The following is a 13,163-nucleotide window of genomic DNA, read 5'->3' on the forward strand; positions in this document are numbered from 1 at the left end:
TGAAGGTTGAAAGTTCAATTTTTAGTGTGGGCGATTGAAAAATACAATTACAATGGCTGTTTCCTTCATCCTCGAAGGTCTGCTCTGTGACAACGATGCCAGGAAATGAGAAAGTAGAAGGCCCAGATCTTTTAACACAGTTTGTAACAAGTAGAAACCAGACGTGTTGTCTGATATAGATACTGCTTGTCATGTTTCTTTTGACCCCACCCTTATGCGTAAAAATATGACTCCCTTGACGTGTAGGAAGATATTGGTTATGCCTCCGTTCCGGTGGATGGTTGGTACCAAGTACGCATCTGGGTACCTGAGGAATCTTTGAATTTTGGGAAATTTTGAGCAAGTCTGGATTCCTCTATCTGCAAATGCTTGGATTGAATGGGTGAGTGCATTTACAGGTTTCCTCAGCATCTGTCAGAAGGTCATATGAATCTTGGGCATCATGGTTATTTCTACCCCTACTGAGAGAGAGTTTTGGGGTGGTCCTCTGAAATCGTTTCCCATCCAACTCGCGGTGAGGCACGTTTATTGGTTGCGCACTATTGATCTTGCAAGTGTATTGATTCTTCAGAAAGTCGTTGATAAACATAAAAAACTTCTCGTCTCAAAGCCTCATTTCCTCTCCTGCTATTTTCTGGTGCGCCTTCCTCACATGTCTGGTTATTCCACAAAACCGGCATTTTAATTTGACTGTCAGACAATCCGTCCAGCTCATTAATACTTCCTCCTTCCTGCTTAAATTTCTGGTCCAGAGTGACGAGCAAAGCTGTTTCTGCTAATATCTTACTCTGGTATTCCAAATTCGTTAGCCCGGCAACCAACTGTCGAGAAATCATGTCCTCTAAGTTGTTTACTTCTTGTCCACATGCTTCATTATTACATTTAACCTTAAATGCACAAAATCTGGCTTGGCCATGTAAATGAGACAGAAAATGTGTTTTTGACTCACCAATTTCTTGCATCATCGAGTGGAGTCTGTTCCTGCGTACTCCCTTCTATAATCCAGTCAGATTTGTTGTGGCATGAAGTTGAGTGTAGCTGGTCCCATCAAGTAAAACATTTTGCCTTGAGTTTAAGGGTCACTTGTAACTCATTCCATGTAATAATTTTGACATGTCTTTATAATGGCCCATGAATAGTGCCCATTCTCCTTCAGTGACATTTAGCCCTATCGAAAGTTATTTTTTTTTTTTAAACTTATAGTGAGTTAAGGCTGCCTCAAAGTATTTCTTTTCTGAGATGTTTTCTTGTTGGAGTTCTACTAGCTGTTTCATAAGTTTAAGGTATTTCTGTTCCAGGGCATAATCCTGTGTAATTCAACATCCAAAGTTATATTTTCCTTTTTGCCTCTGTTGCTAAATTTTATCGGTTTTGATAAAAATTTAGAGTTGGAGGAGTGTTTAGCATTGGAAGAACGTCACCGGTACACATGCTCATATTTTATAGACCTGGGGGAATCTAAATGGCATAACTGTCACCTCTACATTCCCAAACCAAAAGAAAACACAGATACTTGCATGTTTACCTGTCATATCAAAAAACTGTAATTTCTAAATGGCATGAAAGTTTGAACTCAGATATTATGGTTTAACCATGCTCTAAAAACAAAATATGAATGTGCATGTGCACCTATTATACCAAAGAACCATAATTTCTTAACTGAATGAAAGTTTAAAATCAAAAGTCAAGTATTATTGCTTAGTTGTGCTCCTTCAAAAAGAAAATATGAATTTTTGCATATGTTTTTGTATTAAAGAATCATAGATATTTATTTCTAAAGTTTTCTGTTTTGAATCTGGTTGTGGGGCATTTGTTACTATGATGCCACTTCTCTCTCTACCTGAATTAACATTGTTAATTATGATTGGCATTTATCACTAATGAGTCAGCAATGCAAATTGTTAGTAAATTTGTCTTTTGCAGTTTAGTTTTTTTTTTTTTTTAACTTAGGGTTTGATATCAACTTAGAAATAATGTCAGAAAAGAGTAAATTGTATCCAAAGTGAACCTACACAATTACAAAAGTTTATATAACCAAGAGAAAAAAATGATAATAACTAGTAAATAAAAAATCCAAACCTACACTGAACTTCATTATCTTGAACTTTTATTTTACTTTAGGAATGCTTACTCTAAACAAACCAATGAGGTGCTCAATGATCTATGGCCAGAATGAAGCATTTTACTTTAGTTTGATGAAATCATAAAATGGTTGAATTTATAAAGCGGCAGTTTTTTGCAAAAAATAATCTAAAAAAAGCTTTTAAAATTTCTTTCTATTTGCAGGATGTGTATGCAATTGTAAAAAGAGAAAACTCTATTTTAGAGAAAACAAAACAAGAACTTGAATCGCAGATTAATCTTCTCATTCATCAAAAAGAAAAAATGAGGCAGTCTTTACAAGAAGTGAAGAATGGAAAGTTGGAAGAATTCAATGTGAGTCATGATTGTTTCATTCCCAATCACATTTCAAAAACATTAATAATAATACATAATTTTAAAAGAATTGTAAGCTTTTATTTTTGTTTTTTACATATATTAAATCTTAAAAGAATTCCCTCCTAAATAAAAAGTAACATATTCTAACAAAAGCAACCAAATATGTCTAAATTTGTATCAAATATTTAAAATTGAAACATGATTTTAATTATTTAAAGTTTCTCTTTATTGTCAACTATTTTATACATAAATAAAAAAGTTTGCAAGGTTCTACTTAAAGACACTGGCGATAGGAACTGACCAATCAGATGGAGCCATGTTCTCCTAGCAACCAATCAGAAACCAGAATTGCCTGATAAAAATATTGAATCTTTTAGCATTCCCACACATAATTTTTCCATGTCCAAGTGAGAAAGATATTTTGGATTTCATGTCCACGTCAGAAAGATATTTTATAATTTCGCAGGCAAATGCCTGCAAAATTATAAAGTCCGAGATTTATACAGAACAGCTATCCTAGAAAATTCTTCATCTTGTAGAGAATAGCTACCTATCAGAAACTCTGTTGAAATTAAACATAGCTTTCAATTCAATTTGGTTGTAGGTAGAATTAGCTAGGGCCTTATTTTTACTGAATAAGCCTTTTCTTTTTTTCTTAAGATAGCTCAGCAGCAGAATGTTTGATTGATCTTTTATACAGTAAAAAAGAAATTATTAAATCTCATTAAGGTGTTTTGTTTGGCTTGTGAGAAACCTGTGAAAACATGATTATCTATATATATAAAAGGCAAAATGTGTGTGACCATTTCATGTATGTCTGGCAAAGTCTTTTCTCGCACACGGTCCCGGGTTCGTTACTATCGCTTACAACTGTGTATATAGGTCCTATATAATAATATCTAGGAATTAAGAAAGTGCGTAGCGTATAGATTTATTTACGTCGATTTTTACAAAATTATTGCTATTTTGGCTTCTCGCGTGTTGATAGGGCTTTTTAGTATAAATAAAGTGAAACTAAACTCAAACGACATATTCTCATATGCGCCGGGAAAAACGTCCAGAAGCAATCAGCTTTGATCAATCTTGTATATCAGATTCAATCTGGACAATTGGGAGCTGCTTTCCCCTCCCCAACATCTGTTGGGGGAAGAAACAGTCAAATTTGGATAAACAAACCCAAATGCTGCGTGACTTCTATTTGACCTTCTTAATTAGGTCAAATGGGAGCAGCAGAGTTAACTTTTATTGCGCACGCCTGTTTGTATAGTTAAATAAATAAATAAATTAAAACCTGCTTAACGTTGTCTGTCGCCGTGGCTCAATGGTTAACGTAGCACTTTTTTTTTTTTTTTTCACACATTAATTTCCAACTCAAGGGTATGGGTTCGATTCTCATACTCACCTAACAAAACATTTTTTTAAATTATTTACCCCCCCCCCCCCCCCCCGGAGTTTTTACCTCAAGACACCCGGGCATCGCCGGATACCCCCTGCTAGTTACATATATTTCTTGATAAGTGCTTTGAATATGTTGCCTTATCCTCTGTCACCTACACATGACTTCATCTAACCTGAAGACATTAATCATAATCTATAACCCCAGAGAACTCTCAAAAACTTACAACTGCCAAAGAATATGCAACATGGCTGAAAATCAATAACAATTTATCCACTCGAAAAGATACACTAACACTTGATGACAGTGTGTACTATTCATGGTTACTGCATCAATATCACATGAAATCACCATGTTGCCAGAATGGCTGATTCTTAGATGATGCTTTTTTTTTTCTTTATTTTACTAAATACTTATAGTACTTTATTTTCATATACTTTCAAAATCACTTTAACAATGAACCTTGGTTTTCTTTTCTATAGGTAATTGAATCAAAACTAAAGGAAGAACGAGATGAAATGAAGAAGAAGTTGCATTGGTATGCTTATAATCAGCAGCTGCTTGACCAAGACATTGCTGTTTTCAAGCAGAAAGACAAGGAGATAGAAAGACTCAATAAGAAAATTGAACAACTTCAATCAGAGGTAGAATAAATAGAAAAACTAAAACATGAGCATTCATATTAGTAAAGTAAGATTTGGGGATATCTTTGATATTTATCAAAATAGAAAATGTTAATAAAATAGTTTCCTAATTCATTCTATCTAAAAACTTAAAATATATTAAAAACAAAAATTAATAAACTCAGACTAGATACCTACTAAAAACAAAAAAAAATTACTCTCTCTCTCTCTCTCTCTCCCTCTCCCTGTCTCTCGAGGCTTGTATTCCTAACATTCCTAACTAATTCTTAACATGCCCCCACTCCTTCAGCGTCAAATTTACCAAGTGTGTGTGGATTACTATGATATTGTCCTTTTAACCCATGTACACTTTTTAATCCTTATTCTCGAGTGACCTCTGGGCCTTGATAAGTGGTGATTTCTTTGTAAAAAAAAAAGTCGGCTATATTGTTTCTGATCTCTATCGGAACTCTTTAGTCCTTTTAAGGATCTATAAAAAGTGATAACTCTTACTTTCTTTATTAGAGTTATTTCCCCTTTAATCGTGATAACACCTTTTTGAAACATGGTGCATGTAGGATGTTTCATGTGGGTCCATTTGTACAGTTGAAATTGGTTTGCACCTCTGATGTGCCATTCGGGTTGAACCTTTCTTCTCAGACTTGCTTTGTTTACTACATGTTGTTTGAACACTGTAACGTGCATCCAGGAGATAAGCGCCCGCGTGTTTGCGTGTTGTGTGGGTACGTGGGAGAGACGGATGAGGGGAAAAGACTTACCTCGAGACCAGCTCAGCGTTACCGACCAAAAATAGAAAAGAAAGACCAAGATGGCGGCCGCCGTCTTTTGTAAAGTATGATGTCTCGCAAAGTTACACGAATTCTCGCAATATGCAAATTTAGCCGGCCTAGAACGACGATAAAAGTGGGTGATGAGAAAGACGTGGGGAGAGCGACGATTGAGTTGGCCAGGGAATCGTGTGGCTGTTGCTTCTCGTGCCGTGTGAGGATATTTTACCGTTGTTGGATTCCGTGTAGAACCGGTGTGTAATGGTTATTGAATTGCTGCAACATTTATAACATCTTTTCCTGAACTTGCCGTGTTAAAGAGAGAGTTGGGCGCCATCTTGAATTTTTCCTTACACATTTTTGTTACAAGCTATCTCGGCCATTTGGCCTCTAGGACTATGACCGAGTCGAAATTCGACTTCAAGCTCATACCCGAGTTTGACGGGTCCACGTCCATCATCGACTGGGTTGAAAGGGTCGAGCTGACGTGCGACCTTTGTGAGGTGAAAAGGGTACACACTGTGATTCCCCTGAGATTGGCTGGGGGTGCCTTGAGTGTATATCAGCAACTCAGTGCTGCCGAAAAGGGAGATGTCACCGCAATTAAAGCTGCGCTGTACAAGGCATTTGCCATGGATCCTTGTACGGCCTATGAAAAATTTGCTTCCAGAAAACTTCTACCGGAGGAAAGCGTGGACGTTTTCTTCGCTGAGTTAAAGAAACTCGCAGTTCTGTTCGGTGGAGGGGTGTCGGAGCGGACGCTCGCGTACGCGTTTGTGGCGGGCCTTCCCACTCGGGTGAAGCAGCTACTGAGAGCCTTAACCAGCGTTTCAACAACGACCATGGAACACTTGATGGAACGTGCTCAAGCCATCATCAAAGATGAGGAGGACCTGGGGAAACCAGTTGTGATGGCGACACAGACAGGCCAGATTGGCGCTCGGGAGATTCCGAATCAGAACCCTGCAAGCAATGGGAAATGTTTTCGCTGCGGCCGACGCGGACATTTTGCAAGGAATTGCACCAACAGGGAGCGTGTGCGCTGTTTTAATTGTGGCGGTTTGGGGCATCTAGCCCAAAACTGTGCGGGAAACGTATCAGGGGAGAGGACGTCAGCGCCGCCCTGCTCCCCGAGCAAAATTTGAACAAGGCGCAACCAGTAATGACCGTTTACGTAAACAGGATACCCTGCTCAGCACTTCTCGACTCAGGCTGTTCGCATACTATAGTGAGCGCCAGGCTGTGTCCAAGTTGGACTAAAAGGAAGATCAAAGTCACCACGAGACCCAGACATGCTGTGGAGCTGGAACTGTCAACATCTACACGGACACCGGTGCAGCCACTAAGATCAATATGCTCGTGACCCAAAGAAATCTCCTGGGTTTTGACATGTTGCTCGGATACGATGCCATCAAGGCGCTGGGGAGAGTCGCAATTCATCGAGATGGAAAGGTGCGATTCTTGGAGGCCCCAGTGTGTGCAGCGCTCCATATCGATCGGCCGGATTTTACAGTGGACTACGACTCGCGCAAGAGGGCCTGGATTGCATCTTGGAAGTGGACCGAGGGAATGGCACCGACTAAACTCAAGAATGGGGTTGCAGAGTACCCTATACCCAGTGAGGCCCGAGCAGAATACGAAAGGGAACTAAAGGCGTGGATCCAAGATGGCTGGTTAATCCCCCACCCTGAGGACAAGCTTGGGCCTCCCAAGGGTCTAATACCCTTGATGGCAGTAGTCCAGCATAACAAGTCGAAAGTACGGCCCGTGCTGGACTATAGGGAGCTTAACAAGCATATTGAAGCCTACACTGCCGATGCTGACGTATGCGCCAGCAAGTTGAGGGAATGGCGTCAGAAAGGCACTAATGTCTCGATATTGGATTTGTGAAAAGCCTATTTACAGGTGCGAGTTGATGAGACGTTGTGGCCGTTCCAGACAGTTTGGTTCCAGGGACAGAGGTACTGCCTTACACGCTTCGGCTTTGGCCTAAATGTGGCACCACAGATCATGAAGACTATTGTCAACACAGTATTGTCCCAAGAAAAGCCCATGAGGGACTCAACGTCAGCTTACATTGATGATGTATACGTCAATGAAGATGTACAGTCTGCGTCGTGTGTCAAAGAAAAGTTGGCTCAGTTTGGTCTGGAATGCAAGAATCCCGAATGTTTAAGGGAAGGAGCACGTGTATTGGGATTGGATGTTTATGAAGAAGATGGCACCCTACAATGGAGGCGTGGCAGTGAAATTCCAAGCATCCCCAACCTCATTACAAGGCGGACCGTTTTTTCTTGGTGTGGAAAACTTATTGGTCACTTACCGGTCTGTGGCTGGCTCCGCGCAGCTGTTGGTGTAATTAAACGCAGAGCAAATTTAACAACCACGGGTTGGGATGACATATCCGATGATGTCCTACTAACTCTGATGATTAAAGAAACACTGGAGAGAGTGAACAAGAAGGACCCTGCCTGTGGGCGGTGGTGTGTTAACGGAGACAACGTAGGTGTGTGGGTTGATGCCAGTTCTTTGGCGTTGGGAGTATTGTTGGAGCAAGGAGGAAACGTGTTCGAGGATGCGTGTTGGCTGCGGCCTGTAACAGATTCTCAGCATATCAACCTGGCAGAGCTGGACACCGTTGTAAAGGGGATAAATCTGGCCCTGCAGTGGCAGTCTAAGAAGTTGACCTTGTACACAGATTCTCTCTGTGTCTACCACTGGGTGTCTGACACACTTTCAGGACGGACACGAATCCGTACCAAGGCAGCAAGCGAAATGTTAATACAGAGAAAGCTAGACACGCTAAAAAACCTGGTATCTGAGTATGGACTATCACTGAGCGTCACTCTGGTGCCATCACATTGTAATCGTGCTGACCAACTGACCCGAGTACCTCACAAATGGTATGAAGCCACGAAGATGGGAATGGAGATTACTGCTCGATCTTGTGCAGTTGCAATCGACCCATGTCAAATACAAAAAATTCATGCACAGAGCGGACATCCGGGTTATCAAGAGGACCCTTTATTTTGTGAGGCGCGTATACCCAGCAGTGACCAAAATGGATGTCAGACAGATCATCAGAAATTGTGAGGCTTGCCAGTCTATTGATCCTGCACCAGAGCGATGGCAGAAGGGTCGCTTGGAAGTTGAGAGTGTGTGGCAGCGGCTGGCCATAGATATTACCCATTACAGTGGCAAGCCCTTTCTAACTCTCATTGATTGCGGGCCTACGAAATTTGCGGTGTGGCGGCAGATGACCAGACAGGATTCAGTAAATGTTGTTCGCCACCTATCATCCATTTTTTTTGAGCGAGGTGCGCCGGAAGAGCTCCTGACTGACAATGATGCAGCGTTTTGTAGCCAGCAAGTCCGGCAGTTGTTAGATGACTACGGTTGCGATGTGCGCATGTGCCGTCAGGAAATGGCATTGCTGAAAGAAGCCATCGCAGCATCAAGAGAATTGCTGCCAGGAAGCGATGTACTATTACGGAAGCCACATATTGGTACAACATTACGCCAAAGGACGAGACGTACCCTTCAACCGCACCTGCGAATGCTATTTACACATACCGAGTCGGAGTGAAGGGAATCAACACTACGCAGCCAGCCGACAAGGGAACATATAACAGATATGAAGTGGGAGATCCAGTGTGGGTGCGGCTCCCAGGAAATCGGTGCACCGACAAGTTTAAGCAAGGACAAATATCTGGAGTGATTAACCAGCAGTCTGTTTTGGTCGATGGAACCCCACGACATGTGCGAGATCTTCGCCCAGCTACCGAGGTGCGTCACACAACTACAGAAGAAAGCAGTGAAGCGTCTAGCGATGAGCTGCCGATGCACAGGTTCAGTGAGCCCTCTCCAGAGACTGATAGCGATACTTCATCTGATGAGGCGGAACCAGATCCAGAGCCCAAATCTCAAACAGTGAATGTACCTCTTCGCAGAAGCACACGCACTAAAAGGCCCCCCCCCCAGTGCTCTCTATGTGATCATCAGATCAGGGAGGAGTGTAATGTGCATCCAGGAGATAAGCGCCCACGTGTTTGCGTGTTGTGTGGGTACGTGGAAGAGACGGATGAGGGGAAATGACTTACCTGGAGACCAGCTCAGCGTTACCGACCAAAAATAGAAAAGAAAGACCAAGACGGCGGCCGCCGTCTTTTGTAAAGTATGATGTCTCCCAAAGTCACACGAATTCTCGCAATATGCAAATTTAGCCGGCCTAGAACGACGATAAAAGTGGGTGATGAGAAAGACGTGGGGAGAGCGACGATTGAGTTGGCCGGGGAATCGTGTGGCTGTTGCTTCTCGTGCCGTGTGAGGATATTTTACCGTTGTTGGATTCCGTGCAGAACCGGTGTATAATGGTTATTGAATTGCTGCAACATTTATAACATCTTTTCCTGAACTTGCCGTGTTAAAGAGAGAGTCGGGCGCCATCTTGAATTTTTCCTTACACATTTTTGTTACAAACACTTTGAGGTAATTCAAATATGTCCAATAAAATACTTAATGGAATGATTGTATTTTTTGATTATCTCTTTGGAAGATATGAGGGATGAAGTTGATTTGCATGTCTGACCCAAATAGATGATTGTACATCCACATTATAGATTACATTACCAGAATGACATACTATGTGACCATCTGTCCATTTTACTTTAGCATTGAGATAGTCTTTTGCCAATACAGGTTGTCCTGATTGACCTTGCTTCATGATGGTGGTTGAATTGGTTTTCCATCATTCTGGTTCTTTTGAGAAGATTATTTGATGAGGACAAATAGCATCCATTAGTAAACATATTTTTCTGTTTATCAGTGTGACTTAGAAATATTTCTGTGATCTCTCGAGTAGTTCCTTCCCCTTTTAACTTCAAGATTGCTCTCTTAAATGTATCGACAAAGCATTTGGCTTAGCTATTTGATTGTGGGTGGAAAGGTGGAGATCTGAGATATTGAATACTGTTTTGTTTACAGAAGTCAGAAAATTCTGCTGAGATAGATGCAGTATCATTATCAGAAACTAAGATTTCAGGAATGCCTAATCTACTTGAAAATTTCTTAGAGTTTCTTTACAGTTTCATTCGATGTAGTATGGTTCATCTGGAAAACTTCTGGTCACTTACTTTAAGCATCAACCAATATTAAGTAATTGTGTCCTGCAAAGTCCGTGTATAGTTGTGACCAAGGCATTTTTAGGGTAGGCCATGCATGCAATATTGTTTTCTGAGGAGACTTTGCAACCAGTTGACATTTGGCACAACTTTTTACCAGTTCCTCTAATTGCCTGTCCATGTTTGGCCAATACACATAGCCACATGCCAATGCTTTCATCTGATTAATTCGTTGATGTCCATAGTGGAATTGCATGAACTGTTCTGGAGTTTGAATAGGACAACAACACGTTCTCCAAAAAAAAGTGTTCCATTGATCTCAGATAAAGATCTCTGAAAAAAATGGTTGAAGTCGCTGGTTAGTGCATATTTTTGGCGAGCTTGTGAGATGAAAACATCAAACTTTATGTAATAATAGATCTGCGGCTGTAGCTGATCATCTCTGAAGTAACAGGTAGCGATCTTACTGTGGAAACAAGTGCAGAGACAACTTCAAATTCCACAGATAAACCAGTGATGTTTGTGTCTTCCTCTAATTTTTGATGGGAAGATATGAGTCTGGATAACGCATTTGTTTGGCCAATTTTGCTGCCTGGTTGGTTCTTTATAGAAAAATCATAATCTAAAAGCATAGCTGCCCATCTTTGTAAGCGGTTTGCTGTATAAACTGGAATTCCTTTCCTGGAACCAAAAATGCTTATTAAGGGCGTGTGGCCTGTGATCAGAGTAAAATGTCGGCCATATAGCATTTTATGAAATTTTTTTACTACATAGATAATTGTTAGAGCTTCTTTTTCAATTTGGCTATACTTTCTTTCAGTAGGCGTCAACAACTTTGATGCATGTGCAATGGCTTTTTCACTTCCATCACGAAAAAGTATGTGATATTACTGTTCCGACTCCATAGTCTGAAGCATCCATCACAACAGTAATGTCTAATGATGGATTGTAGTGTGTCAGAAATAGATCAGAACTAATACATGTTTTGATTTTCTCAAATGATTCTTTGCGTGTGCTTGACCAGTTCCATTTGGTATATTTTTGTAAAAGATTATTCAGAGGCCTCCGTAACTTGTGCAGTTCAAGTAAGAAAGAACCATAATGACTTACAAGGTCCAGAAAGGATCATAAGTGTTGCAACATCTTTTGGAGCTGCCATGTGCTTTATTGCCTGAATATTGTTCGGATCTGATTTTCAACCATTTTTATCAAGTATGAATCGAAGATATTTCATAGAAGTCTGAAAGAATTTGCATTTTTCTGGTCTTAAGTGAAATTCATATTATTTACTTCAATCCAGCACTGAAGTAAGACGATGCAGAAGTTCCTCTTTAATGTGCCTGTAATGATAATATCATCAATGTAGACAGAAACTTCTTGCAATCCTATGAGTATTATATCCATAGTTTGTTGGAATATTGCTGGAGCTGACTTGACCCCAAATGGAAGGCGGTTAAATTGAAATAATCTCTTGTAGGTGTTGATAGTGAGAAGATTTTTGGAATCTTCAACTTCCATTTGTAGACATGCATCTTCAAAGTCCAGTTTTGCAAAGCAAGTTCCCCTGTTAAATTTTGAGAACAAATCCTCTGATACAGGTAGTGGATACTGATGTGTCTCCAGTCTGTTGATTGAGATTGTCGGACTGACTTCCTCATCTTGGTTGTTATTGTCACAACGTTTCGGCCGTTTTGCCCTCCGGCCTTCGTCAGCAAAACGGCCGAAACGTTGTGACAATAACAACCAAGATGAGGAAGTCAGTCCGACAATCTCAATCAATGAAAACACCTCATCTCAAAAATACAGACAATTACTGTCACCAGTCTGTCATTTAGTCTTGTGCTGAAGTCCGCATATTTGCCATTAGCCTTTTTCACAATGACAATAGGTGCTGCCCATGATGAGTAATTTGTAGATTGGATTACTCCTTGTTATAGACGGTCTAATTCTTTTTCTACTGTGGCTAAAGCTGCATATGGTACCGGACACTTTGGTCTGAAGACTGACTTTGTATCTGCCTTCAGTTTTAAAGTCACTTTAACTTTAGAACACCATCCAAGTCCCTCTTGAAAAATATTGCTGAACTTTGCTTTAAAATGTGTTTCAGCATCTGCTGCAGCATTAATATTAAAAGAATTGAAAATTAAGTTTAGGAGAACATTGAAAAGATCAAGTTCTTCAATAAAATCCAAACCAAGAAGATTCAGAGTTGATGCATCAGAAATCTAGCACGCACTTGAATTTTTTTTACCCCCTTTTAAAGAGACATTGCATGTTAACTCACCAGTTAATTGTATCTAGTATCCTGATGCACCACAAGAAACATGAGTTGTCTTAAGAGTTGGTTTTCCCAACAATTCCTATGTTGGACGTGAAATTAAAGTGATATCCGAAGCGGTATCAAATTGAAAGTTCACTGGCTTGTTGTTTATTTTAACAAGTATATATTTTCTCCAAGCTTCAAAATTTACATTGAAAGTAGTAAAAATTGAATTCTATGTCATTTTCTGGAAACATCCTGGCATTTTCTGTGTTTTTTTACCGCTTAGCTGTGCAGTATGGAAGTGTTGCGATTATTTTTACCACAAAACTCAACTATCTGCCCATAACGTGAACAGTGTTGACATATGTCTTTTACATGGGCAAAAACTTAATGCATCTCTCCACATGACCAACAGGGTAGTGGTCTTTCTGTTTCCAGTCGAGGATTTCTCTACTGATTTGATGTTGTTTAAAACTGATGTTGTGCCTTGTTTTAGATTGATTAGTCATTGATATTCTGTGGTCAGATTTAGTA

At 40.2% G+C, this 13,163-nt stretch overlaps 1 protein-coding gene across 21 annotated transcripts in view; it reads left to right on the forward strand.

Moving 5' to 3' along the window:
* Window positions 1-13,163, forward strand: part of LOC145291308 (centrosomal protein of 162 kDa-like) — a 927,819-nt gene that overhangs the window by 537,691 nt on the left and 376,965 nt on the right. For 18 of the 21 annotated variants that reach the window (XM_080137033.1, XM_080137018.1, XM_080137021.1 and 15 more), the window contains 2 exons: window positions 2,287-2,436; window positions 4,318-4,479. In XM_080137033.1, coding sequence (XP_079993159.1) covers window positions 2,287-2,436; window positions 4,318-4,479 — 312 coding nt within the window. The remainder of the gene's footprint in view (window positions 1-2,286; window positions 2,437-4,317; window positions 4,480-13,163) is intronic. The other 3 variants (XM_080137023.1, XM_080137028.1, XM_080137039.1) reach the window with 1 other exon arrangement.

This window comes from Euprymna scolopes, chromosome 12 (genome assembly GCF_053919585.1).
Source record: "Euprymna scolopes isolate OS-2025 chromosome 12, ASM5391958v1, whole genome shotgun sequence".
NCBI lineage: Eukaryota > Metazoa > Mollusca > Cephalopoda > Sepiida > Sepiolidae > Euprymna > Euprymna scolopes.